Source organism: Artibeus jamaicensis, unplaced genomic scaffold (assembly GCF_021234435.1).
Source record: "Artibeus jamaicensis isolate MK-2021 breed Jamaican fruit bat unplaced genomic scaffold, CSHL_Jam_final contig_519, whole genome shotgun sequence".
In the NCBI taxonomy this organism is placed as follows: Eukaryota; Metazoa; Chordata; class Mammalia; order Chiroptera; family Phyllostomidae; genus Artibeus; species Artibeus jamaicensis.
The window spans coordinates 36,122,841-36,147,351 of record NW_026521871.1 but is presented as its reverse complement, the minus strand read 5'-3'; the positions used below and the strand labels follow the sequence as shown (position 1 = coordinate 36,147,351).

Below are 24,511 nucleotides of genomic sequence, written 5' to 3'. Positions count from 1 at the left end.
AGGATACAAAGCAAACCCTTATGTTTAACCTAAGCACATAGGCAAAAGGAAGAAGCCGGTTACTACTATCAACAGGTAAACCAGCCTGTGTGGTCACTGAGGAACCATAATATACCATGACTGTCTGCTGGCTTTCAAGTGGAGTTTTTCAACTCACAGACCTGTTCATTAATGGAAGGGCAATGGCTACTGTGGCATCCACACTTCTTTCCTTCTGAAAGCTCCCAGGACAGGAGAATGACCACTTAGAGACCTGAGAAGATGTTTTTTTCTTCTGCCTTCCTGTGGGGGAAAATTAAAATCTCTATTAGAAGCCTAAAAAGGCAGTTTTCTGATCTAATGGCATCTAAATCACTTAAAGTAGCTTTGGAATACATTGATTTTCTTTTTTTATCTTCCCCTTTCTTTCTCTCTAGTGCTGTTTATCAGAAAAGTTCACAGGTTCTGACAAAACTAACCCCTTGGTGCTTCTCAGTTGTATGTCCAGTGGCCAGAACCGCTCAATTAACTCTCAAAGCCTAGTGGTCTTGCCTTCTGATTCACTTAGTTTTGAATGAACTTGCTTTGAATTAATTTACATTCAAAAGGGATCAAGCATACATCTGTGAACAATATAGGAAATGGATTCCCTTAGAAGCAAACACTCCAAGTTCCTGAGAGAAGACTGTATTCTTATAAAAAGAGCTCCTGGTTCAACTGCTCAGTAGAACATTAAATAAGTATTTTATTTTGGCCTTAAGGGTCTGAGTGTGTCTACATCCTCCCTCATTTATTATTACATATATCTCAAACGATGCATCTTTCCGTAGAAAGTGTTCATTGCCTACATTTAAAGCATTTTTTTAAACCTGTTTCCAATTTATTCCAGACTCTCACTTAGGGTAATCAACTTGCGCTGGCCTGCCACACACAGTCCCTGTTTGAGTGCTGAAAAATCCCATGTCACTGGAACTTCCCCAGGTGCAGGAAGGACAGTGGTCCTCCAGTCCCCCACTTCCCATGTTGACTTTCATGACTTTAAGTGACATTATCGCTCTACACCTGAGACCAGTTCGTGTCATCCAGAAACAAACTGTCAGCTTCTCGCAGTATGGTCCTCAGCCCAGCAGCAGTGGCACCGCCTGGGTACTCGGGGGGAGTGCACACATTCAGCCCCAAACCTGGACCTCGGAACCCTGAGCTCTGCGGGCGGGAATCAGTAGTCGCTGTTCTATGAAACTCCCAGGGGACTGCGGTGTGCACAGAAGTTTTAGAAAACACTGGTTTACAGTGACAGGATTATTTCTGATTCACGGAAGTTTCCAACATGTTGGTCTCGTTGTTGGTGGGTAGTGTGAAAACCAAGAGAGCACAGGGAGAATGGAGGGGAAGAAGCAGAGTTTTACAAAGTGTAACGCAAAAGTGAATTAAAAATGAAAGCTTACATTAGCAGGTCAGAGACGTGCTCTTCTTATTGCTATGCCAATTTTTATTTTAGTGTCTTAAGGGGATACAGTCTGAACTTTTCAAAGAAAGGCAAAGGCCTAGCAGCACAAATTTGTTGACAACAGCCTCTATACTTATCAATTACCAAGCATCTGGGAAGCTCTGTTCTAGTTGTGTTGTGGAGCACACATATGCTGTGGCAGCGGGGAGTATAATCCCCGCTGAATTTCAGGAACGAACGCTCCAATGTGGTGAGATACTAGAGTTCGCTGAGGCAACTGTTACCAACCAAGAACACCCCTGGGATACAAGTATGAACTCAGGCATAGCCGTCCACACACACCAAGGCATCTCCCCTAGAGCAAGCCTCTTCTTGTGGACTTGAAAGAAACAAGGGCCGATTATCTGGCAAAGGAAAAGAAAAAAAGACTTGCCGCAATCATTGTATCGCAATCATTTCTATTGTAAAATAGAAACCTTGCCTTGTGAGGGAGAACCGGAGTCTGAACCGCTGTGCAAGCGAGCTGTGCTCGGAGGACAGGCAGTGTCCCTCGAGAACCTTCCAAACCAGCAGCCCACACAGCTCTGGCAGAGCACAGAGAAGATTTCGCCCCTCACAGGACATTATACACACACACAAACACACACACACATACACAGCTGCTAAAACTTAAAATCTGGAAATTTTTCATAAAAATTGTTGGCTTTTCTCAAACTGATCATCAAAACATCTGGTAAAACCTGACCCGCAAAGCTGAGAGGATGAGAGCTGACCAGAGTGGTGTAATGAACCCCCCTTTTTCTTAGTGAGGCTGCGTGGTCTCCCATTTCCCACATTCCCTGATTCTACTGTGGGCAATGGCCCAAATTCACGCATCTCCTGTCTTTTCCTGTTGCCGTGTGTGTGCGTGTGTGTGAATGTGTTTGTGTAAGTATTGCCTAGCTTTATGCCTGCATTTGTACTCGGTGAAATCTCAGTTCCAACTAGAGAAGTCCCTTTTGAGGTCAAGGACGTTTCAGAGCTACAAGCTTTGAAGGTATAAAGTGGATCTCAGCTTTGGTTGACCAGCTGTTGGATGGTGACTAAGATGGACAGTTCCTCTGAGCCCTCTGTGCTTCTGGAGCCTCTGACCTCCCTCCTGCTTGGCCTGGTCCTCCTGCTCCTGTTCTTCCTCATTCGCTCCCCTCTCAGCTCCCTGGCCCAAGTCAAGCCTTCTTTAATCTGGTCCTGATCGCCACCTTCTTCGGAGAGTTTCTGCAACCAACTGCTAACCTGGCAACTATATTCTCTAGCCTTCTTACCCCAAACTATTAGTCACTGATCGTCATACCCTACATTTCTGATAAATTTTCCTGTGAAATGAAACGTAGTCTAACATGACCCTCAAATCACACAGTCCTCCTAAAAATGGCCAATCCCAAAGAAACTACTTGGTTCCAGCTTCAAGAGGGAAATCCAAGAGTGGAGTCTCCTTTTTGGAAACAGTGGGCTCTGTCTCAAATACTTCCCATCACAACAACTCGTGTTTTAATCTGCATGTGAGGGTGCGGTGCAAAGGGAGTTCAGCAGACGACCACGCACACCGTTCTCACTGTGTGTGAATCTACTGTGCTGATGTCCTTGCCTCAAACAGATCACCTGCTGGGCAACTTCGGGAAGCGTCTCAGAAGTTGCAGTTGGGTATTTTTGTTTTCTGAGTTTTTGAAATCCCTGCCTTTCTATAATTTCTAATATGCACAAGACATAGGAAGTGTAGTTCAAGTGGTGTAAAAGTAGGAGAATTATACACCTGACCCCTTAAAACATTAACAGTTTTATTCAGGTCACTCTAAGACAGAATGTGTCTCTTTATTAAAAAGGTACAGTGGGTCATTTTTTACATGGCACGAAGTATTGCAGGTATGATAAATCAGTTTGAAGTATATTATTTTTCTAATATTTTCTTAGGGTACCTCCTCCTGCTTATTCTCCTCAAAGAGAGCAAATTCATATTCCCTCCATTCTCATCATATTAGAGCCCTATCACTCCTCAGTGTACAAATTATATCATGTTTATTTCTCCACTTCCAGGGATTAGCACGGGATCTGATGCATGAGGGTGCAATCAGTACGACCCCCAAAGCTTCAGGGCCAAGACAAGAGTACAAATGGGTACCACCTGCCACAGAGCTGAAAATTTACAAGTTACACTTCAAGTTTCACATAGAAACTCCGGAGCCTAGTGATTGCCCTGATGACCTGGAAGATGAGGAATCTACTCACCTGAGTCAGCCCCATGTCCTATAAAGTTGGTAGCACAGGTTTGCAGGGACCGGGAAGAGCCTGTTCACAAAGCCAGTGCGTTTCCGTGGTGACTGGACCCAGCGAAATTGAGTCACCTGCTGGGGGAGGTATTCATTCTCTCCGATTTCAATTGGTGGGTCCAGGATTACCAGGCAGTTTGAAGCACTTCCCATACCAGCAGAGCAGAGGAGAAGGAGGGAATATTTGGGGGACTTTGTCCTCTTAAACATACCACAGTTATGATGATGCAACTACCTTTGAACAAACCAACCCATTTCTCCAGTTTCCAAACAGAGGCTGTGATCTCCTCTCACCTCTCAGCACACACAAAGCCAGACATGCACACAAATAGATATACACACAGAGACACACACTACCACAAACACACACACACACACACACACACTTGTGAACTCTGCCTTTTGGGGCACCCAGTTCAGCTCCTACTTTCCTTCCCTGTGATTCCAATTTGCTCAATTAGTTATTGAAAAAGTTATCTAAACACTTTTTACAAGATCAGAAAACATTAGACTTTTGTTTCAGTGGCTTGTGATATGTGGAACCATCGGAAGTACAGAACCCAATGCAGGGGCCATTTCTGCCCAAGCCTGCAAGTGTGGTACTGTGCTAAATAGTTGGCTATGTCAAATAAAGTCTGTAGGAAAGAGACCACCAGTAGTAACTTCTGAAAACTTGAGATTTTTGTCATGGAGCACCCTTTTATTCTTCAAAATGTCCACCTAGTTAAGAGGAAGCAGCTGTTCTGGTCACTTCCTCGTAAGCCTGGGTGAGACTTAAATTCACACAGAGAAGAAGAAATAAATTGTATATAACCCCAAGTCTTTAATTGATGGGAAAACATGATCAGCACCTTTGGGTCATAATACTGATTCCTGTTGCTGTCAAGCAGACAGGGGCCCATCCATGTGGCACCGTGGTGAATGACCCAACAATTACTGCAGGCTTTTATTCACAACACTCCCACCTCGGGAGAGCTCAGAGCCCCTCTTCTCAGGAGATCAAGCACTTCCCATGCTCCCCACCACAAATATCCCCCAAAGTTTCCATGTCCTTACCTGTGCAGAATCTGAAATACATTGCTGCCAGCCTCCATATAATAGTCCAGAAAAGCACAAGTCCTGAGAGTCCAGGTCAAATCCAGGTGTAGCAAATCAGAACCTTGCAAGGGAGTCCTTGGCAGCTCCAGCATCAGCTAGAGCCAGCACGATCACAGCAGCAGTATCTCCTTTCTTAATAGTCCAAGCTGCATGGCCCCCTCCCTCTCTATAAATTACACAGCTCCTTGCTTGCTTACCTCTCTCTTCTCACCGCTCTCTTTCAAACCACATGGCAAAAATCCCTCACTACAGACAGCATGTCTCTTCCCTCACTGCTACCCCGCCAATGGCCAAGAGCCCTTCTCCTTTCCACCCCGCAAGGCAGAGAGAGGGGCAGAGGGGGACAGAGAGAGCGCGCCGGCCTCATGGCTGCTACATCGTCCCTTGTTCATGACCCTGTTACCGAACAAGAGGTCCAAGGGGGGGGGAGGGCAATACAATATTTGGCCCACCCAGGGATGCCAAATATTGCTACACAACAGGGGCCCTCCCAAGGACGGAATACTAATATCTACTGGGCTCTTCTGTCCACCGCCAATTGGAAAGACATCTCTCAATGCCAGAGATTTGTGAAAAGGAAATGAAATGTTTATTTAATGCTATTCAGGCCTAACGCCTCCACTAAAATATCAAAGTCCTTTAGGTTATACACCTACACCCACACAGCTCCCGCTTCTCCCACTGTCCCAACTCCGGGTACCGTAAAATCAGGAAAAGAGCACACGTCTGTGTTTCAGGCCACTGGCACCGTCAGCCGTGTCACCATGCAGGCAGGATCTCTCTCTAGTTAATCCAAAGTACTGTGGTACCCTCTCATGGTCCACTGGCAAGAGTTCTTTGTACCCAGTTCCAGTCAAAGTCTCTCCTGCTTTCCAGGCCACGCGGCCAAAGGGGGCACCCCAAAGCTGCGTGGGCCTCTTCTACCAAAGCTGCAGGTGTTCGCACTTCACCAAAAGCATGTGGCTTTCTCCTTCACCTGGCTGCAGGGATCTCCATTCTGGCAAAGCTGCGTGATTTTCCCTTTCACCTGGGCAGTTGTCCCCTCATGTCCTGGAGCCAGTCTTTTCCAAGCTCTCACACAGGCACTCTCACTCAGGAGCGCAGCCCCTAGTTTCACCTTGAGTCCCAGCCACTCCCTTCTCCCTTCTCCAAACTTGGCCACTGCTATTTAACATATCTATGAAACCAGTTAAAGCTTATAGATATGTTAAATAATCATTCCAGAGGTTAGCTGCGAAACTGTTGCTATGCAAAACAGCTCTCAATGGCCCTGGCTCTATTTGTCTCTTCCCACTGGGTAAAGGTGAGGACATCTTATATGTCTCTCCAATATTCCTATACACTTTGAATTCTGGACACCATTCCAAATCTTTTTGGGGGCCCTCCCCCTTGGCTGTACCCTGTATCAACCCTTCTATTCCCTTCCAAGCCGCACAGCCGAGAGCAGGGAATGGCTGCCATGCCTAGTTTGAATCCCAGCACCTTCTCTGTAACCCCATTTTTGACTCCTCCCACAGTCGGCTACATCTGCCCATTCTGTAACTTCTGCCTTTCTCCAGCTGCCGTTTTTTTAGTCCAGGCAGGTGTGGTGCCGTGAGACAGAGCAAACCACCTCCAAGCTTCTCCCACCAGCACTACTACATCAAGGATTAAAGTCCTGCCCACCTCCCTGGCAGGCAGAGCTATTTAGCGTAACTATGAAATCTAGCCAACTTGTCAGAGATATGCAAATGAACTTTCAGTGGCTGGCCTTTGCTTCTCTGACCCACTGAGATAGGTTAGTGAAGATTTGTCCTAGATCCTGGGGCACTCTGAGTGCTGACCCAGTTACACCCTTACCAAGGAGAAAACTTAACTCACCTTCGGTTCTCCTAGTTGGGTTTTGAGGTCTGTAACTAGGAGAATAATTTCTTATCCAGACCATGTCCCTTGGCTGCTCTATTTTATTATCTGGAATTCAAGTTGTTGGTATTTTCTGGAATCCTTCCTTATGCTTTGAGGATTTTTTCAAAAGTATTTACAATGTTCTCCTACAAGGATGAGAACCACAAATGGGCTACTCTGTATACTGTCCAGTTTCCTTTTATTCTCAACAAAAACCCCGTTCCACAAAGTATTAGCAGTGTGTTTGGATGCCAAGGCCGAACCGTGGGCAATGATGAGTATCTGCTACAGGGCACTGGCAGAGAAACGGCCCAGAAAAGCAGGTCCAGATCATCTCCAACCTTGTTTTCTCCCCACAGAACTGGCCCATCATTTTCAAACCCTTGCCATGTAGATTGTCCCTGGAGAGTCGTTAGTTGAATAGTGTAAAGAAATCTGAATCTGTCTTTGGGAAACATTAGGAAAAGTGAATTATTTTTCTCCTTTCTTATCTTAGAGAGAAAGGGAGAGAGGGAGGGCAATAAGGAAGGCCTGCAGTTTAAACTTTACCATCTTGCATAAGAGGTTATTTGAAAGCTGTAGGTTTTCCTTTTCTTTCCTCCTTCTGATACATGGATTCCAGCAGCTTAAATTTGACATAAATGGATGTGTGGACATACATGATGGACTCTAGCTTGGGCCATGTTTACTTTCTTTTCAAGTCAAGATTTTAAGATGCTATGTTCAAACATGCGTCATAAATCATAACCAATGTGAATTAATTGATGGGGGGGTCACTTATTCTTTTGTGAAGATGATTGAAATGTTGGCCATACACAATAAATGAAGAACATGTGGTTCTGAGCCAGCCTGTCTGAGTTCAAATCACTGCGGCCCAGCCGGCAGCTCTGGCGTGGGCGGGACAGGTCCCCAGGTCTCTGGAGCTCAGTTTCTCCTCGCGGATGAGGGTCCAAGGGCATGGCCCCTGGGAGGTTTCCTGAAGCTCGAATGAGCTCATACTTGTCCATGCTTTAAAAGTGCTTGTGCCCTCATTCTCTGTAACTGTCGTTTATTCAGTCATTCATTGTTTTCTTTCAATAAATGTGTATTGAGTTCCTTGTGTGCTGATTAAGGATTAGTTTTATTGTTAACACTTAAAGACATAATGAGATGCCTCATAAACCACTTTAGTACAGGATAGATTTTTTTGGCCTTCTCATTCTTAGTGACTTAATATAAAACCAAGCACAAGATAGCTGTTGAATAAATATCGATGGAGTGAAGTTTAAATACATAAGTCGTTTCAGAGGATAACAGGCACTGGATTTGGGATGGAGAGACGAGGTGTCACGTCCCAGTTCCTCCCCTGGAGCACTATGTGACCTTGGGACATTTACTAAAATTCTCTTATCCCCAAACCAGGAAAGGTATACTATAGCTTCTCACTATGCTCTAAGATCCCTTGTGACTGTAACTCTCCAAAGTAACAGTGATACCCTGTTGACTGGTTATAGTTCTATTTTCTTAAATTTCATAAACTTGAAATAGTTTCAGGTTTATAGAACAAGATGCAAGAATCTTACAGAGGGGGTCAGGACACCCTGCACCCAGGTTCCTTTGTTGTTAATATGTCACATTGCCATGGCTAATTTTTCACAACTAGTGAACCAATACCGACACGTTGTTATTAACTGCAATTCATACTTTATTCAGATTTCTTAGCTTTTTATGCAATGTGCTTTGGGTATTTTCCTTCCTTCCTTCCTTTTTTCCCTCCCTCCCTTCCTCTCTCCCTTCCTTCCTCAGGGTTGCAGTCAGGATAGCATATTATTTTGAGTCATTGTGTCTCCTGAAATTCTTCTGGACTGGCATTTCTCAGTCTTCCTTGCTGTGATGACCTAGCCATTTTTTCAGGACAATTGGTCAGGAATTTTATAGAATGTCCTTACACTTGGGTTTGTTTTATGCTTTTCTCATGGTGAGACAGGAATAATGAGTTTGGGGAGGAAGACATAGAGGCAATTCTCATCCCATCATATTAAGAGTAGATGCTTTTAACATGATCACTGATCGAAGATTCTATTTAATGAATGAATAAAACATATATAATTGTTAATTTTATAAACCATGTCTCCTTGCTGTATGTAATTTTTAATTCCATTCTTAAATAGTTGGTTCTCTTTGAATTCAGCATAATCTTAAAATATATTTACCAAAAAATAATTTTGGGGTTAAAAATGGCCCCTTCACCACTTATAAATGAAAAGTAAGTGGAAAATCTGCCTTGTCATAAGTTAATAGTAATCCTACCTTTATAGATCTACATATTAAATTTAAAATGAAAAATATACCTTTGTATTTCTTTCAGACTTACTGACAATAACAGATCTGTGCTCAGCTATGTGTTATAAAGGAGATACAAAGTAGAAGTGCCAGAAATTAAGTGTTTTGGTACCAATTCCCCTAAGCCTGTCTCATGCAACAGACTTGCCTTAAGAGATGTTAATACTTCACTAAGTCCTAGGCTTCAAGAACCTGGTGTCTGGATCTTGTGATGTCTTCAGTATAAATGTACATTATTCTCCAGGATGAGGAAAGACACTAAGGTAGCTGTCACAGGGGTTGGAAGATCCATGGCTTTCTTTATTCTATGCTTTTATTATGAACGTCGCTGAAAATCAAGAAGTCAGCTCAGGGTTGTTATGATCTGTGCTATGTACAATTTTCAGATCAAGACATAAAATAAACATGGTCAATCCAGAGAACAATTGTTAGAAGTGGGTTATTACTAGGGATAGCTTGATTTAGATTTAAATGAAATAAGTAAAAATAGTATTGTACTCCAGCCACTGTAACTTTAAATATCTCTGTACTTACTGATGTCACTTTCTACAGAGCTGATCGTAAGAAAAAAAATGGTGTGTGTCCCCTTACTGTAGAGGATCACTGTCATGGCCAAGAATATCTTTCACAGTATTTGTTTCAAAATCTCTCATTTCTTTGTGGCTTGAAACACTTTGCTTTCATTCACCATATAGTACTGTGCGACCTTAGGAGATTTTCTTAAGTTCCAGAAGTTCCTTATTTGCACATGTTTCTTTGAAGATTAAAGGAAATTAGGTGTATAAAACAGCAAATTAACTGGCCATTTGTTATTTATTTACAGACATGGGCATATGCTTTCAAACAGTCATTTCTGGTTTATTGGAAAAAATGAAAAGCTACTAGAGTATCTTAAAGTAGCCATTGTATTCTATGGCATATGCAAGTTCTCAGAATTCTTTTCTGGCTGGTACCTGATGTTGTACTTTTAAGCAGGTACCTTACAGGATGAGTAAAAACTAATCGGGAAATGCACCTCTCCGTGTTCAAAGGAAGACATGAATTCTGGTGGCAAAACTGGAGTTATAGTAAATTTTATTTACTTTTCTCTAGTTATGAGGGGCTGATTTTTTAAAACATGGGTGGAGAATAATCTCCATGACACTGAAGGAAGCTGACTTGATGATCTTAGCAGCTAAAGTAAGTGATTAAAAGTGTGTGGAGTGGCAGGCAAAGGAAATAAGATCCAGATGAATTGTTTTCTACAACAACCCTCAACAACACCACATTTATCTTCTTAGTGACTAGTATTTCTGACCCCACATTTGGGAAAGAAGCTATAATTAATCTCACCTATATTCCCACCTCTGTGTCTGTTTCAAAGGGGTATCCAAGGTAAGATGCATCCTGTAACAGTGATCAGCTCTTGAGAGTATGAGCTAAAAAGAAGCATTTACCAAGGCAGCACGTCACTGCAGGTGGAGCACTGTCCTTGCTAGCCACTGCCCAATCCATTTACCGTGGACTTTTCAGTGTGGCATTAGGTAGTGACCACAGGAGCATATGGAATGAGAAACAATTGCAAGAGCAGCTTAGCTGGACAGACAGCCTGGGAATATGGGAATATTTTGAACAGGAGGTTAAGATCCAGCCAGTGGGAAGGCAGAATAAGCTGTAAAAGAGTGGAAAGGATATGAGCACAGAGCTCACTCACAGTTTGTTCTTGGAAATGCAGACATTGCTAACAACTATGGTAATTGGTGTATTTGGAATGAGAGCTGTGTATGCCCAACTGAAGTTAGGGCAAGGTAGTTCCACTTAGAACAGGAGTGTCAGACTTATTTTCACCAGGGGCCACATCAGCCTTCAAAGGGCCGAATATGATTTTAAGGTTGTATAAATGCAACTACTACTTAACAGTTAAGCGAGAACACAAGGTGCTAGGCCAGGTAAAACAAGCTGGAGGGCTGGATTCAACTGAGGACCTTGTGTTTCCCACCTGTGACTTAAACATGTTGACCTCTGGGGATTTAGAATCAGACTAGGAAGCCAGAGAGTTGTAGGGTTACAACGTATCAACACTTGAGGAGTGAAACTCTTGAAAGTATTTGACATTAACACGCTGTGACCAGGCTGTATTCCTTGTAAAGAGGGGCCTAATGTTTGAATAGTATATCACAAACTCCCAAAACACAGCCTGGAACCGAGCATGCATATAATAAATACATCATCCTAGAATCCCTCTTATTTGTATAGTGATGATTTTTGTACTTGGTGATGAATACATGCACTATGATTTTCTAAACTGTGGATCTGGACAAAGCAATCATCATCAAAGTTCCCTTTTTCTTTTTGTACAAGCATATGTAAAATGATCCATACTTATTTTTTTAATTAAAGAAAGAAATAGGAAAATAAGTAGTAAATAAAAATTATCTGAAAAGTATCCTGTTTATTTTAAAAGCCATATTTGTACAAAGTATAATACATTGTAAAGATTATTTCACTAAGGGACAGAAAATTGCGGGAATATTTATTTACTCCATAGAACAAAGTGAAGTGTGTCGGTATATTTTCAAGAGTCGTCTGAATGTTTTCTATCGGTGTCCGAAAGTGCACGTGGTCACCTGGGTAAATTTCCTCATGACACGGCTGACTCACAGTTAATAGGCAGCAATCGATAGCTGCTCTTATCATTATTAACAGAATATAATGTTAGTTATATGTTTCCAAATAGGGCAAGACACTACCACTGTTTTCACACTTTCTTCCCCTATGCTATTTTGAATGCAGACAGCACCGCAGGGACACCAGCAATATCAACAACAACAACTGTGGAAATTCGCAAAAGCAGTGTTATGACAACTGAGATCACCTCCAACGTGGAAAAAAGCCCCACAACGGCCACTGGCAATAGCTCATGTCCTTCTACGGAGACGGAAGAAGAAAAGGCAAAAAGGCTTCTCTACTGTTCCCTATGCAAGGTCGCTGTCAACTCCGCCTCACAGCTGGAGGCCCACAACAGTGGTGAGATGCAGCCATTTCTTTTCTGTCTCAACTGCGCCACAATTATCTTCCTCCGAATAGATTAGATCTTTTGCAGCAGGGGACAAAGAGGTGCCAGAAGACTGGCAATTATTACGTGCGATTCATTAACCACTAAAAAATAAAAATGACACGCGAATGCCATTGACATGGGGTCAAGGGAGGGTTTCCAGGGCTCCTGTGATATGCTGTTCATGTGTTGGTGTGGATGTTGTAGGTGTGAGTGTTATTAAACATTAGCAGGGGCGTCCAAACTCTGGTCCCCAGGCCGCATGGTGCCCAGGATGGCTATGAATGCGGCCCAACACAAAATTGTAAATTTGCTTAAAATCCTTTTTTTGCTCTTCAGTTTCATCAGTGTTTGTATATTTAATGTGTGGCCTAGGACAACTCTTTTTCTTCCAGTGTGGCCCAGAGACACCAAAAGGCTGGACACTCTTGCTAAGGGATAAAGTGAAAAATAATTCTAAAATAGAAGCTTTGTATTTACTTGATTTCTAGGCTGTTAAGTACTTCCATGCATTTGCTTCTAAATGAAATTTCTGAAGTTGTGCCAACAACAGACTTGCAAAATTTTGTTGCCTAATTCCATGTACCTTTGGTTTTTAAGTTTTATGGCAAATAATGTTGTTTGGGCTAAATTTTTATGACCTGGGCAATTAAACTTAAGAAAGTGTCTATTCTGGGCAGTCATTGAGGCATGATCTGTACATATAATATTTTACTTACTTTTTCTGACAACCCAAAGATGCTCATCACCTTATTTGAGGCTCCGAGAAGGTACACAACAAATTCAGTGACTGAGCAATGATTTAAACCCACGCTTTGTAAACATAAACTCTAACCTCTAATATATCATAACAGAAAACATGTCAGGACGAAATGCTTTCTTAACATATTTTGATTTCATCTATATGTTCTATATCTGTATCCAGATACTATATATCTATGCTTATTTATTTAGATCTGTATATATCGGGTATATCTGTCTATCTAAAAATATATAGATAATAGTCTTTGCTTAGTTAGTTCATTAGTTAGTTATGTCCTGCCTGCAATTTTACCCAGCCCTTTGGCCCAAGTCAACTTTTCTCTAAAAGACTGGGTTCATTGCCAGAACTCTGTCAGCAACTGTAGTAGAGAAAGAATCGTTTGTGAGCTGTACCCTGAGTTAATACGGCAGCTCTGTCATTGACCAGCCATGGTGCTGTACTGGTGATGTTCAAGTACTGACTTCAAGGCTCTAAGGGAGTAGTTGCAGACAAAGAGCAATTCCTTCAGCACACCCCTTTCTCCTGCTTACAACATGAGCTGCAGTCAGGGAGAGTTCATGAGTTTAAGGGCTGAGCAACCCAGAAAAGCATCTGTCCCCAAGTCAGACTGTATACCATACAGATTGGTTTTGTGTTTACTGGTACAGATACAATTCTTCCTGATGCAAGATGATTGGGAGCACATAAACATCATTGGGAGACCATGGACTTTCTAAGAATTCTTGATTATTTTGCATAGTAACAGAGAAACATTCATGGGGGGGAGGTACACAAACCATCTTCTTTGAGGCTGGAGTTAATTTGTCAAGAATTTGGCTTTCCTTTCTGAATTCTTATCGGAAGCATTTGATTAAGAAGTGAAAAGGAATTACTTCTAAGATTATATCACATCGGGTCAGCATTTTTCAAATTGCTATGGTCCTCATCTCTGCTCCGTGTGTCAGAATTATTCATGGAGCTTTGAAAACATAGTCCCTCATTTATATTTAAAATATATTTTCTATATCTAGGAATTCTGATTTATTAAGTATCTGGAGCCTATAAAGCATAGTTCGGGAAAAGAAAAAAAATGTACAATGTTTTGCAGTCAAAGCTGAGAGGTACTAAAACCATCCCACCTGAAAACGTAAGGTGGGTCATCGCTCTTACCTGAATCCCTTTATTGGGACGTCTCCTGCAAACCTGCAGCCTAGTCAGGGGACTACAGCCCCGCCCCTTCCCTCCAGGCTGCTGGGTGTGTTCCGTGCCCCTGTATTTCCCTTCCTACACCAGGGATCTTCTCCCAGTTAGGGTCCAGGCCGAACGCACACTTTAGGCCTCACCCCAGACTTGGATGAGCTGGCTGTGCCAGGACTGGAGGTGGCAAACGAAGAAGGGACGTACTGTTAGATGCTCTTCAACCCTGTTTGGGCACCATTTCTGAGTCCCAGGTTCAGTTCTGTTATTTGTACCTGCAACAACACTGGGAGGCTCACTGGGTCCGGGACTTCCTCTGAATGAAGATGAAGGTGACTGGCCCCAGACAAGGGCCATCTGCACCCTGGAGCCCTGCATCTTCCCATAGGGTTTGATATGGGGAAACCCACCGGGTGAGTGGGAAGGAGAGAAGCTCTATGTGTGTCCTCTCCTGTCAGGAGTTGCGGGAGGAGTTGCAGGATTCCGCACGGGATTATTGTCATGTGTTTCAGTTTGGAGTCCATCAGAAGCAGACTCAGAGACAAAGATTTGAGGGCAGATAACTATCTGCCCTTTTCCGGGGGGTGAGGGGCGTGGGAAAAGGAACCAGGGAAGGGAAGGTGGCCAGTGCAGGGTGCGTCACCAGGAAGTTACCCACGTGGGCACCTGGAGCTCGCCAACACCTGCTCACTGCACAGCTCCTTTAATACAGTAACTTCAACTGGTCACATAGAATGACAGAATTAAATTAATTCAAATACTGTCTTTTCACCTTCACAATCACTGTGCTGTCATTGTTTATTTATAATCTATTGTTTTCATAAAAATATATAGTACCACAGGGGTTGAATGAATTACAGCCTTTGTGAGCTCAAAAGACTTCAAACTCTTATAACTTACTACTGAAACAAAAGCTTCCAGATGAATTCCTGGGTGTCTGGGGCTGACTCTATAATGGAGAGTTCATTCAATTAATTTCCACGTATCATATGATGTTTGTTGTAGAAAAAGTAATAAAATGTGCATATTTAATCTATATGAAATCTTAACATTAACCACATTGATTATTCTGAATATAGACCAACAAAATATTTTTAGGAAATTGTTATTTTATCACTAACATTAGTTTTCTAAAGATAACAATTTTTAATTGTTGAAGAAAAGGGATGCAGACATTTCAGCTGTGTCATTCTGTTTTGAAGGGGTGTTTTTTTAATTTTTTAAACTTTCTTGTAGTTCTTTCCATTACCATTTATCCCTGTCATACCCCCCCTCCATCTACCCGCTCCCTCACAATCACCTCACTATGGCCCTGAGTCCTCTTTCCTTTTTGCTTGATCCCTCCACCCCCTAACCTCCCCATCACTGATATTATCTACAGTTGCCAGTTCATGGTGCTAGGGAAAGCATAGTACCTTTTCTACCCATTTAATTAGTGCTTTCTAGTTGTCCTTAATGTGCACACTTATTACTTGCATTCCTGAGAGACCGCGTTCAGCATCCCACCCCCAGTGCCCTCCTGCCTCTCATCCCTCCCCATTCAGTGTAATTCTGAGGGATTCTCTGCTTTCTTCTAGGGCCAGGTATTAGGAAAGCATCGTTAAGATTGGACTGTGTTTTTTAGGGAACCAGAATTAAATGCCGATTTTGATCAGAAGCAACCAAATATAGGGCAGGGGGTGTGTTTCTTGCATCCAAATTGTAATTCAAAGTGTGTTTCCTTTCTGTTTGTTTCTGTATAAACACATTATATACATAAAATGAAGGCCTGTAGCACTGAGTAGTAGCACTTATGATCTGCTCATGGGAAGCAGTGACCTTTCCAAGTGTGTTTTCCTTTTAATCTTTGCAAAATGTCTTCTTAATCATAAACGAATTTTGCAAGTATAACTTCCATCAAACATTGCTTGTGGTACAGTTTGGTAGAATGGGCTAGAATAGACTAGAAGTGATCAGACTTAGTTTTTACCTCAGATCTGCAGGTAATTTTTGTATGTGAACTTGGGGGGAACTTTTGCAAGATACCTGTTCTCTTTGGGCCCCATGCATTCTCATCTGTTCATTCATATTCTCTGTCTCTCTGTCTCTCTCATTCTCATTAACAAACCATGTATCACTTTTTGAGGATCAAATTCAGTGGCATGATTATTGGCCTAACTACAGCAGCCAGTTGCATTGTTCAGGGATCAATTGTGTTATCACATCTTTCTCTTTTTGTTTTTCACAAATGTGTAACCCTTCGAAGTTGAAGCTAATTGGCTTATATTCCATAACAATAAAATACAGGATTTGCATAGGAACATCCCTGCTTTGCTTTGTTAATAGGGGAATTCGGGAAGAGAGGTAGCTCTCCTGAGCTTACTAGCAGGATTCACAAAGCAGTCTAAGAATGCTTAAAGCTCCGCTTCCAGTGATCTGGAAGTCTCTTTTTCATACGTTACAGACACAGATATTACAAAATATGTTTTGTCCTTTTCTTTCCCCCCAAAAAAATCCTACTAGGTAATGCTACGTGTAGCTAATTTTGATGATTTTTAATATAATTTTTTTAAAGTTTTGAAATATTTTTTAGTGAACACTCATTACTAATTCGGGCAGATTCTCCTGGTAATGGCCTGAAGGGGAAACATTTGATAATTGTCCCAGAGCTCACTCCAGATTCCCCGACCCTAGACAATTTATTCTATCTCTCACTGTTTCTATCCCTTTTCTGTTTAATAAAGAGAAAAGACAGTTGTCCAATGATGGGCTTTACTATATTTTAAAATGCTTAGAGATCTCTAAACATTTTGTCCAAACAAAACAGCAGTGTGAAGAAAGAGAGAGTATTAACTAAAATCTGTTGAGCAGATACAATTGTCTTTAAAACAATAAATGCATTTAAGACAACTCTTCAGTAGGGTGTATCATTTTCTTTCTCACAGCTGAGCACACTGAGGCACAAGGAAACCTGAACCACACAGCTGCCTGGGTGTCCAACCCGCCGCCTGCAGGCTGCATGTGGCCCCAAACAAAATTGTAAATTTACTTAGAACATCATGAAATTGGTTTGTGTGCTTCCATGTCACAATGTATTTAATATGTGCCCCAGGACCTCTCTTCTTTTTCCTGAGACCCAGACACCTGAGCCCCCAAGTCTCTTTACAAATACTTGTTTTTTACGGTTTATTATCTGATACTTCAGCCAATCTTCACTGGTCATTTACTATGTGCTAGGCATTGAGAATAAAAATAGGAGTAAAACCAGGCCTTCGAGAAGCCCATGCCTAGTTTGTGCCTTGGTATTCAGGAAGAAAATATGGAAAGACTTTCCTCAGGGGAGCTGTCATGTTATGTTTCCAGCGAAAAGCTCATTTAAGCAAGTCACCTGTGGCTAAGGTGCCTGTCCCTCTTATTATTGAGGCCCGAAGATTATCTGCCAATCCTGTTCAGCATCTTCTACAAAAATGGTAAGACTTTAGTTTGATTGAAAATAAAGATAGAAATTCCCCTATCACAATTCTGCTATTATGACTTCTTTACACTTTCTACAAACAATTAAAAAAAACATTCAGTCTTAACACCTCCTCTCTGTGTTCCACCATGTGTAGAATATTTCAGGAAGTTTACACCTGAAAATGGGTCGCAACTGAGGGCGTGCAGGTTGAAGGTGAGAGGTGGGCAGGGTTTTGCTTTTCAGTTTAAATGCTCTTCGAATTTCCTACTGAGGGCACATTTTACTTTCATCAAAAATAATTTCAACACCTACAGATAAAACTAGTTGACACAAAAAGTAACCAAAACCCTGCTTTTAGAAAGAACTAATGCAATATTATATCTGTTACACTATGAAAGCGTGTCTCATTTGTCCTTATTGAGTGATTAGAGTTCATTGTGTAAAGATCCTTTTTCTAGACTCTCCTGGGTAGTAAATGTAAGAGTCACATGGCATTTTTTCCATGCTCTTAAGGGCATTGTTTTAAGGCGATGGGACCGATGCACATGAAGTGCATAGATGCATGTGTAAGGAAGCAGGGGAAAGCCTCAGTGGGCCTGTAGTCAATGATTATGGACAAAAGAGGGTTTCTGGAGGCCTGACTGGCTGAGATCTCAAGGTGGCTGCTGTATCAACCTGTGCATCTATCTTCCCATCCTATCTTCCCAGGCCCAGCCAGGGCTCTGCGCACCGGATCCTTGAGCCTGCAGAGCTCTTCCCCGGGCTTTCTGTGTCCATGATGTAGGTCCCCACAGGTAGTGCTGTGTGTGGCCTGTCTCCCATCCCATCCCGACTTCCCAGCTCTTCATCGGAGGCCTTTTCCAATGCTGACAGCAAAGTTCTCCTTTCCCCTGTTTTAGACGCCCCATTTCTCTCACCTCTTCTCTCACTCTGCACATTGGACTTCGGATACATTACTGGTGAATCAGCAGATTGTTTTCAACCGGGAAGCTAACAGAAATGATATGATTTTTTACTCCTTTGGGGCATTACTTGGTTACCTGGTACCATGGATGTCATCATTTGGGGTGCTTCATGTTAGTTGACATGCTGATAAAGTAAACCAAAGTTTTCATCCCTAAGACAAAATGAAAATATGATTAACATGGAAAATACATATCATATAGGAGGTCAGGGTCATAAAAGGCTCCTTTGAAATTTAGAGGAAAAAAAGAAACAGATCATGGAGGCTTTTGAAGCCAATTGTACAGTTTCAGTGTGTAGATTCAATAGAACTTTTCTTTCTTAGGACGCACTAGCGTTGGAATGTAGTGCCATTATACCAAATGTCAAATTAGCACGTCCAAAACACGCCTTTGCATTTGCTGCTTGTGTGGAGACCGGCCGCTTTTCTGCCTGTTTAGAAGCCAAATCATCTGAATTTGTCACTGAGAAGGTAACAAATCATCACTGGCAGTTGCATGGGCTTGATAAGGGTCTAGTCCAGTGACGTTCAGCTGGTGCGTCCACAAGAGTTTTTAAAACATGCAGTACCTGACTGTTTAGTTGGGCACTGACCTCTTTTCCCTTAGACTGTCAAATTAAAAAATGACAACAGCCATTCCTGGCCAGTGTGAATGAATCAAAATTATATGTTTTTTTTTGTCAGACCAGCAAAAAGTCTATTTTTTGGTATGCTACAGAATTTTAGTAATTATTTTATGCATGGCGTGAGATGAAAAAAGGTTGAAAATTCCTGGTCCAGCAGTACTAAATATCATTTCATGGGCATTCTGGAAAATTGAACTGTATGATATTGACATTTTATTTTATACAGGGGCATGTTTTGCAACTATACCGAGATACATTTTTTTCTATAAAATGAATCCCTCTGAAACATCCTATATAATGTTTAGAAAGTTGTTTGGCAGCTTGAATCAAGACTTAAAAATAGTCATATTCTTTGTCCCTATAATATCCCATATAAAAATCTATTCATAGGAAACAACCAAATGTGGGATAAAAGATTTAACAAGTAGGATGTTCATTACAACCTAATTATAGGGGAAAAGGGAACAATACTAATGTCTCAGATTAGTGGTTAAATATATCACATCCCTACATTGTAAGTCTGTGTTGTCATTAAAAATCATGTGAACTTCTAAAAATACATATAATTCCATGGGGAATTCTACACACAGTCACATTAAATAAGTTATCTAAATATTCTAAATACACATATACAAGTAAAAAAACAAAAGACTAGAACTTGATAAACATTATTAATATTTTGGTACTCCTCGCCTTGGTAGAATTATGTTTCTTATTTTAAAATTTTTTCCTCAGTTTTTCTGATGACCTCATGAATGATTTATTGAATCTTAAAAAGTCATTTGCTCACTTGTTCTTCCTTTGTACCTAACTGGAGAGCCACCTAAAAAGGGGTGGTCGTGAAAATGCGAGCTATAGAAGGGACGTGTGGCCTCTTCACCTCCTCGCACATACTACTTGATTTTTGCAGATATAAGATAAATAAATATCTTGACCCAAGGTCACCAAAAACAAACTAGCAAACAAAAATAGTATTTATTGGAGCATTATGACCTGCTGAATTTCAACTGTGGCTGGAGTGTCGTTTCCCATTTCAGGAATCATGACATTTCCAGTGAAGGTCATAGCCAGTGTCAGCATTTTAAAGCGATAGGAAGAAAATAGTTCCTTTAGCGTCTGGCAGATTCTGTCCTCTGGGGAAGAAGGAGTAAAATACAGTAGCAGACTTGCGACACACCCGCTGTGCAATCACACAGGAAGGCACACGTCTGGCAAGATATTTGCACAATGTTGAACCAGTGATCAGAGGTGACTAGACTGGCCATCACAGAGCCACAACCTTTCTAAGCATCATATTTCCTGATACTGGGCTGAGCAGAAAGGAGCATTGCAAGGTGGGGGCATGAGGGGCAGAGTGATGCTGGGGAATGAGGATCTGAAAGACTCAAAATCCAAGTGTAGAAAAGACTGCATTAACAAAGGAGGAAATTGAAGGTGCTATGAGGGATTCACGTGTAACTGGAATTCAGCAGGCTCAGAAATTCTTAGTGAGTTTCCAGCTAAGTCCCTGTAGCTGTAGGGACTTCGAAAACCGCATTCTACCTGCCACAAACTTCAAGGAGTGCTTGCTTTGTAAGCCAAGCAAGCAGCTTATCCTTTCTGCATCACAGACTGGTATCTCTAAAGTGGCCATAATAGTAGCACCTAACTCCTAGGGCAGTTGTGAGCAGGTAAGTAATTTAGCACAATATTTGCAGTGTTTATCAGAACAAAATGAGTATAAGTTCTCCCAATAGTCAGGGTCTTATATTAACGCATATTCAATCTCAAAAATATAAATGCTTTAAAACTAGGAGGACACGTTTCCTTAATTTTAGCTCTACTTGGAAAAAATACAGCTATCCTTACAGCTTATTCAAGCATTAAGATCTTATAAAACTATCTAATAGCTATTTAATTATGACCGACAATCTGCCGCAAAATGAAGGAGGTCACATGGTTCAAAAGCTCCACTCTACTAATGATGGATAGTAAGCCCAGAGTCCAAGCTATTAGTTGAAGTGTTTCACTGCATCTTGACACATTTTTAGCCACTATACACTATATATGTACAGCATACATATACATATACTATATGTATAGTATATGTGCATGTGTGCACACAGTCATGCCTGTAGGAAGCTATGCATGAGTAGGGATATTCAGTTTTCTTATCTACTACTGTGTGGAGAGGCTAACGCTAAAAAATAATGCCCAAAATCCAAAGCTTTCTTGAGAGGAGGGATATTTCTCAAATGTACACATATGCATTTCTCCTCTTCCCCAGGGACATGACACAGGTGGGACGTAACTTGCCAAGGACATATTATTGGGGGAATTTTATTTTCTGGAACTTTACCTGCTATTTCTAATCCTCTGACTGAGGCCAAATCTGTTGAATTCCCTCTCATCTCTCTGACTCACCCGACACTCAATCCTGAGGCAGGCCACAGACATCTGGGTTTTTTCCTTTCTCAGGCGAGATAAATGACTTAACTGTTGTTGAATAGATTAAAATACTTTTCTGATCCATTTAGGTTCCGCCCCCGAAACACCAACTCCCACCACAAGTGAATCAGGAGTCAGAAAGTCAGGGCAAGCATTAGCCTCCTACTGACTACTTATAGGCATTCATAAGCCAAACCAGCCCCAGGCATGCTTCTCGGTTTGACGGAAGGAGCTACCTGGAAAAGAAATAGTTTTGATAGAATTACCTGTTTGGATAAAGAAGGTTGAACACCCAACACTCACACGCAAAGCATATATTTCATATAAATATATTTCACATGTGTGTATGTATATATCTCTTGCTTCCTGGGAGAACTGTTTTTCTCTGCTCTCCCCTATGCTGTCTTCATACAAACCGGGAAGAGTTCGTGTTACCGTCTTGCCAGGGAGACGAGGGAATGCAGCCCCCGTGAGGCCCACAGCCGCTGCCACCGCCCGGTTCTGTGGCTCCGTGTCTCAGTCCATCCTGTCCTCTCGCTAGATGGTGACATTTTCCTCTTTTCTCACAGGTTGTGATATGAACCTGTTCATAGCTATGCAGAGCAATGGTACATTCAAAGTAGGAAATCTAAGTTGTAAAGATACATGTTTTTATATAAAATTCGGTAAAGTCATAATCATTTTGAAAAAGAGAAACATGTAGCCGTAAACCTGTTTTTGTATGGTGATCAGCACTGACCCAGAGTGCCCTCAGCACGTTTTTCTCATCCATATTCAATGGTTCTGGGAGGCTGGCTGCCCAAGAATAAGTTAGGAATTTTCTGTGTGTGCTTTCAGAACTGGTAACGATGTAATAAATGCAATTAGGAAGGAGAAACCACTTTAAAAAAAGGATTTATAAAACCAGAATGGCAGAAAGGACATAAATGATTACAAGGGAAAATTTTATAGCAAAAAACATATGACTAAGGGAAAAAAATAAAGAATTCTTACCAATGCCAAGAGAAAGAATATTGTGAGCCAAAGAATATTGTGGAAGAAAACTTGCGTGTGAGCTTTAGTGATTTTTTTCCAAAGCAGATGTTGACTTACACGAGTTCTGTGTGACAGTCCAGTGATGTTGCTGCTGTATTTGAAGGATGCACTTATTTACAGCGGATCTGCTTAGCCTGTGATTCCACCCTTATGTCCTTGGTCATTTATTTACCTTTGAAATCACATCACTAATCAGTGTGGGATTTACTCTCTGAATGAGTTGGGGGGGGTTGCATAGTCATTAAGATCTTGATGCTATTTCTCTTCCTCTCTGAACCTAAAACACATAGCCAGGAAAGCCTATTTGTACTCTATTTAGAAAGCGGGTGTTTAATTAGTGCTACTTCTCTAAATGCACCATGTTTAAAGCGATTATGTTTGTTACCCATCACCTTCAACTGTACCGTTAGCAACTCAATCACTCTTCCTCATCAGCTATCATTTATGTCTTATTAGCATCAAGAGGAAATGAAATGAAGTCACACCCATTTAATTTCTTAGGACTCTCGCATTTAGTTGTTAGATTGATGGTGCTTATTTGTCATGCGGGGCATTATTAAAAAAAAGAACAAGTGATTAAGTCAGGTTGTATAAAGTGGTCCAGATGCATCCTTCCAATATTCCATGTCAACACCCATCCTTCAGCCACAACCTCCGGAAGAACTGCACTAAACCTAAGCATCACATTGTATTATTATGTTCTTTCTTGGGGGCATTTGCCAGCTAAGATTTTTCTCCTCTTTTTTCTTTTCCGTTTTTTTTCTTGAATACCCTTGGCAGGTACAAAGCACAAAACTATGCTAGAAGCCCGGAATGGAAGCGGGACTATCAAAGCCTTTCCTAGGGCAGGTGTGAAAGGCAAAGGACCAGTTAATAAGGGAAACACAGGCCTGCAAAACAAAACATTTCACTGTGAAATCTGTGATGTGCACGTCAACTCTGAAACACAACTTAAACAGGTAGGACACATATTCTGGAAATGAAAACAGATGGGTTCATCGTCCTTAGCAAGACGTCTGTGCTTCCCTCATGCCCCTTCCTTCTGTATTTTTCTCTCATCCATCCATCCATCCATCCCTTCCTTTATCCATCCATCCATCCATCCATCCATCCATCCATCCATCCATCCATCAATCCATCGTCCAGCCAACCATTCACTTATCTTCTGTTCACTGTGCTTATTTACGGATGTTTATGTTATTTAGTTGCTGAGGGAATAGTAAAATGTGCTGGCTTCTCAGACTTTAGACATTATCTGAAGTGAGTTTGTGCTATTCTTATATATGAAAAGTGGCAGGAAACGTACATTAGAATTGTTTCCACCAGATTTCCCACTCAGAAGTGTTGCTTTTATTTAAAGTTCAAGTCACAATGTTCCATTTTTCCTTGTTTAGATATTTACTTGCTAACTTTACCCCCGTGCTATCCTGTTATTTTATGTACTTGAGTCCGTGGCATTGTACTGTGTTTCTAAATTGTGCAGCCACTTGATGAAGAGATGGCTGGTCCTGCCGTGTTCACTTTACTCTGAGTAGCATTACAAAGAGATCAGTTCTGTTTCCAATTGAAGGCCCATATTATGTTGTGTTTTATACGCCTATGTACAATATTCTGCTGATTTTGTGCAGCATAGCTATTTATCTTTAGAATTTAAGGCGTTGACACTTGGCTGTACAAATATGAAGATAAATATTAGTGTGGAGATAAATTCATGCCTGCCTGGGCATCTTTGTTTATCTGCACATAAAAATCTTTCCTGCTTTCCTATCTTTATAAACTTCTAAAAAAAAGGGGGGGGGGAATTCTGTGCAATGATAAGGAGAAAGGCTAGGGAAAAAAACTCCTCTCTTAGAATATATACTAAAATGGAGATCATAAAAATACATATTCTCCAGGCCTGAGAATCCAAGGGCAAAAGTGCATGCTTTTTTATATTTGTCTTTCTGAAACTTGCATGCAATAATTAATATTCTTCCCCAGGTTAAAGCAAGATTTGTGAGGACCTTTTTTGGTGTGA

The 24,511-nt window shown here is 41.4% G+C and overlaps 1 protein-coding gene across 2 annotated transcripts in view; it reads left to right on the top strand.

Annotated features, from left to right (window-relative positions):
- The window catches only part of ZNF385D (zinc finger protein 385D), a 282,105-nt gene that overhangs the window by 255,059 nt on the left and 2,535 nt on the right, over nt 1-24,511 (top strand). For both annotated transcript variants that reach the window (XM_037143986.2, XM_037143985.2), the window contains exons 5-6: nt 11,806-12,039; nt 23,275-23,453. In XM_037143986.2, the coding sequence (XP_036999881.1) occupies nt 11,806-12,039; nt 23,275-23,453 (413 nt within the window). The remainder of the gene's footprint in view (nt 1-11,805; nt 12,040-23,274; nt 23,454-24,511) is intronic.